Consider the following 3,628-nt stretch of genomic DNA (forward strand, 5'->3'; position numbering starts at 1 on the left):
GGGGCGGGCTGGGGTGGGGGCGGTTTTTGGGCATTCGGTCTCTAAAAGGTTCGCCATCACTGGTATAGGGCAGGGGTAGGCAACCTTGGCTCTTTTATGACTCGTGGACTTCAACTCCCAGAATTCCTGAGCCAGCATGGGGGAAACTTTGGCCCCTTCATGACTTGGGGACTTCAACTCCCAGAATTCCTCAGCCAGCATGGCTGGCTCAGGAATTCTGGGAGTTGAAGTCCACAAGTCATAAAAGCCAAGGTTGCCTACCCCTGGTTATAGGGTTTCCTGCTTTAGGGGGTTGGACTAGAAGACCTCCCAAATCCCTTCCAGCTCTGTTATTCTGTTACAAAAGATGTTGATGCCACATTAAGCCACAGGGAGAAAATTTCCTGTCTCTGCCAACTGCCCTGCTCATTTTTGGGTGCCAAATGATGCCGTTGTGTCCTTCTAGGATTCAAGCACCAGCAGCTCCCTTACAGAAGTCAACAATAAGATTGACGCTGAAATTGCAGCTCTCAAAACACTCATGGAGTCGAATAAGCTGGAAACCATCCGTTACTTAGCAGGTATGTGCCTGGCACGTTAAAAGCCATCCTCCGAAGTGGGATGCTTAGCAACCAAAACAAACTGGCGTCATTTTCTCTGGCTGCTGAAGGGCTTCACCATTCCATACTATGCCGTGGAGATTCTCAGGTGTTTTTTCAGAAGGCAACTGGAGTGTTTTCTCCTTGAGGAAGAAGAAAAAGACGTTTCACTTCCCATCCAAGAAGCTTCCTCAGTTCTGACTGGATGGTGAGGGGATGGAAGGATTTAGTTCTGACCAGTCAGAACTGAAGAAGCTTCTTGGTTGAGAAGCGATTTCTTCTTCTTCCTCCTCCTCCTCCTCCTACTCTTCTTCTTCTTCTTCTTCTTCTTCTTCTTCTTCTTCTTCTTCTTCTTCTTCTTCTTCTTCTTCTTCTTCTTCTTCTTCTTCCTCTTCCTCTTCCTCTTCCTCTTCCTCCTTCTTCCCCCTCCCCTTCCCCTCTTCTTCTCCTTCCTCCTCTTCCTCCTCCTCTTCTTCTTCTCCCCCTCCCCCTCTTCTCCCTCCTTCTTCCTCCTCTTCTTCTTCCTCCTCCTCTTCTTCTTCTCCTCCTGCCCCCTTCTCCTTCTCCTCCTTCCCCCTCCCCCTCCTCCTCTTCTTCTCCTTCCTTCTCCTTCCTCCTCCTCCTCTTCTTCTTCTTCTCCTCCTCCCCCTCCCCCTCTTCTTCTTCTCCTTCCTTCTTCCTCCTCTTCTTCTTCCTCCTCCTCCTCCTCCTCCTCCTCCTCTGTGTAACTTCTCCAAAGTTATCTCTGTGGTCCTCTGCAAACACTGGTGGAGCTCTTCAAGTGCAGTTGGTTGAACATTTGTTGGGAGTGGCTTAGTAGTGGATACTTGCCCTGAGCAAGGCTTTGGACTAGGACAGGGGTAGGCAACCCAAAACACTCAAAGAACCACTTGGACCCATTTCCCACCGAAAACAAAACACTGGGAGCCGCAAAACCCTTTTGATATCTAAAATGAAGATAACACTGCATATATCCTTTTTTACCTTTATTATAGGTATATGGATATATGCAGTATTATCTTCATTTTAGATGTCAAAAGGGTCTCTCTCTCTGTCTCTCTCTCCCTCCTCCCTCCCTCCTTCCCTCTCTTTCTGCCCTTGGTCTGCCAGTCCTCTTCCCCCACTCTCTTTCTTTCTCTCTCTCTCTTTCCTCTCTCTCTCCCCCTTTCTCTTTCTTTCTCTCTCTTTCTTTCTCTTTTCTCTCCCTCTCTCTTTCTCTCTCTCTCCTCTCCCTCTCCCTCGATCTTTCCTCTCCCCCCTCCCTCTCTCTCCTCTCCCTCTCTCTTTCCTCTTTCTCTCTTTCTCTTTCTCTCCCTCTCTCTCTTTCTGCCCTTGGTCTGCTAGTCCTCTTCCCCCACTCTCTTTCTTTCTTTCTCTCTCTTTCCTCTCTCTTTCTCTCCTCCCCTCTCTCTCTTTCTCTCTCTCCCTCTCTCCAATCTTCTGCTCACCTGGCAAGCTGGCTTCAAGCTGTTCTCCAGCAAGCTCAGGGATAGGCAACCTCCGCTCTTTTATGACTCATGGGCTTCAACTCCCAGAATTCCTGAGTCTCTCTGTCTCTGTCTCTCTTTGCAAATGGCAGAGGAGGCTGGGAGCCCCAAGGGAAGGCTCAAAGAGCCACATGCGGCTCCGGAGCCACAGGTTGCTGACCTATGGACTAGGAGACCCATATGGTCCTTTCCAATTTGTACATTTTAATGCTGGGTCCTCTTAACAGCTCTAAGACGACCATCCAGCCTCTGTTTGAAGATCTCCAGGGAATCTCTTTAATATCAAAGGGCAAAGGCAAATTCCATGAAACTTTTTAACCCAAAAACATTCACTGTTGTTGTTTTTTCTCTCCTTTTCATTTCAGCCTCTGTTTTCACTTGCCTTGCTATTGCTTTGGGATTTTATCGGTTTTGGAAATAAGAAGCCCTCCAATGGGAGGGAGGGAGAAGAAAAAAAAAAGGACAGAGCAAAAACACTCCTAATTGGACACCTACAACATATCTGAGATAACCTCTTCTGGCTGATCCCTTTCAGCCTTCCTTCGTCAGCCGGTGATCTTTTTCATTCTCCATTGCTCTGGACAAAACCGCTCAAAACTGTGATCGGCTGTCGTGTCATGTGCTTCAGCTGGTTTTTCTCTTCTCCAGCCTGATCTTCTTGGCCTTCATCCTTCGGGTTGAATCTCCTTGCTCTCCACTGCAGCTGAGTTGGGACTGTAGCTTTGAGAATTCAGATTGGCTGAGAATTTACACCAGGGGTAGTCAACCTTGGCTCTTTTATGACTTGTGGACTTCAACTCCCAGAATTCCTCTGCCAGCATGAGGGAAACTTTGGCCCCCTCATGACTTGTGGACTTCAACTCCCAGAATTCCTCAGCCAGCCATGCTGAGGGGAAAGGGAGAGGTTTCCAAGCTGAGCCATGCTGGCTCAGGAATTCTGGGAGTTGAAGTCCACGAGTCATAAAAGAGCCAAGGTTGACTACCCCTGATTTACACACTTGCACCCCTAACATATCTGGAAGGTCCCAACAGCAGAACCACTGTTTTCTCTGCACAAATGTGTCTCCGAGTTTCGAGCTTCTGGTGGAGAAATTTCTCCTCATCGGGTGTTCTGTTGCCCTCATACATAACAGCACTAGAGATCGTGTCCCACCTGGGACGAGATAACCAACCAGCAGAGAATGTTTAAACACTAGTTTATCCTTAATGTCTAAGACGACTGAATGTATTGCAATTTTTTTTCCTCACGGAACACACAATGCTACCTATATTCCATTCTAGACTGGAAATCTAGGCCCTTTCTAGGTTGGTATTCTCAGGATTGCATAGCAGCCATTCTGCCCCGGCGTTCCTCAACCCGGGCCGCTTCCAGACGCGTGGACTTCAACTCCCAGAATTCTCTTAATCGCCTTGACTTTTGCTGGGAATTCCGGGAACTGAGAGGCATGGAGGCTTGGAGGATCTATAAGCCGCCCGGGGGGTCCCTTCTATGGGGATATAGGTGACATAAAAATTAAATAAATATATAATAGTTTCCGAAAAGGCCGAAAGATCTAGGACAGT

The 3,628-nt window shown here is 48.1% G+C and overlaps 1 protein-coding gene across 1 annotated transcript in view; it reads left to right on the top strand.

Moving 5' to 3' along the window:
• Positions 1-2,500, top strand: part of LOC107282614 (coiled-coil domain-containing protein 90B, mitochondrial) — a gene marked incomplete at its 5' end in the record, with an annotated part of 5,176 nt that extends 2,676 nt beyond the window's left edge. The window contains 2 exons of the mRNA XM_015810423.1: positions 446-560; positions 2,431-2,500. Coding sequence (XP_015665909.1) covers positions 446-560; positions 2,431-2,486 — 171 coding nt within the window. The remainder of the gene's footprint in view (positions 1-445; positions 561-2,430) is intronic.
• Between the last annotated feature and the right edge of the window lie 1,128 nt (positions 2,501-3,628).

Source organism: Protobothrops mucrosquamatus, unplaced genomic scaffold (assembly GCF_001527695.2).
Source record: "Protobothrops mucrosquamatus isolate PMUCROS unplaced genomic scaffold, P.Mucros_1.0 scaffold_37, whole genome shotgun sequence".
In the NCBI taxonomy this organism is placed as follows: Eukaryota; Metazoa; Chordata; class Lepidosauria; order Squamata; family Viperidae; genus Protobothrops; species Protobothrops mucrosquamatus.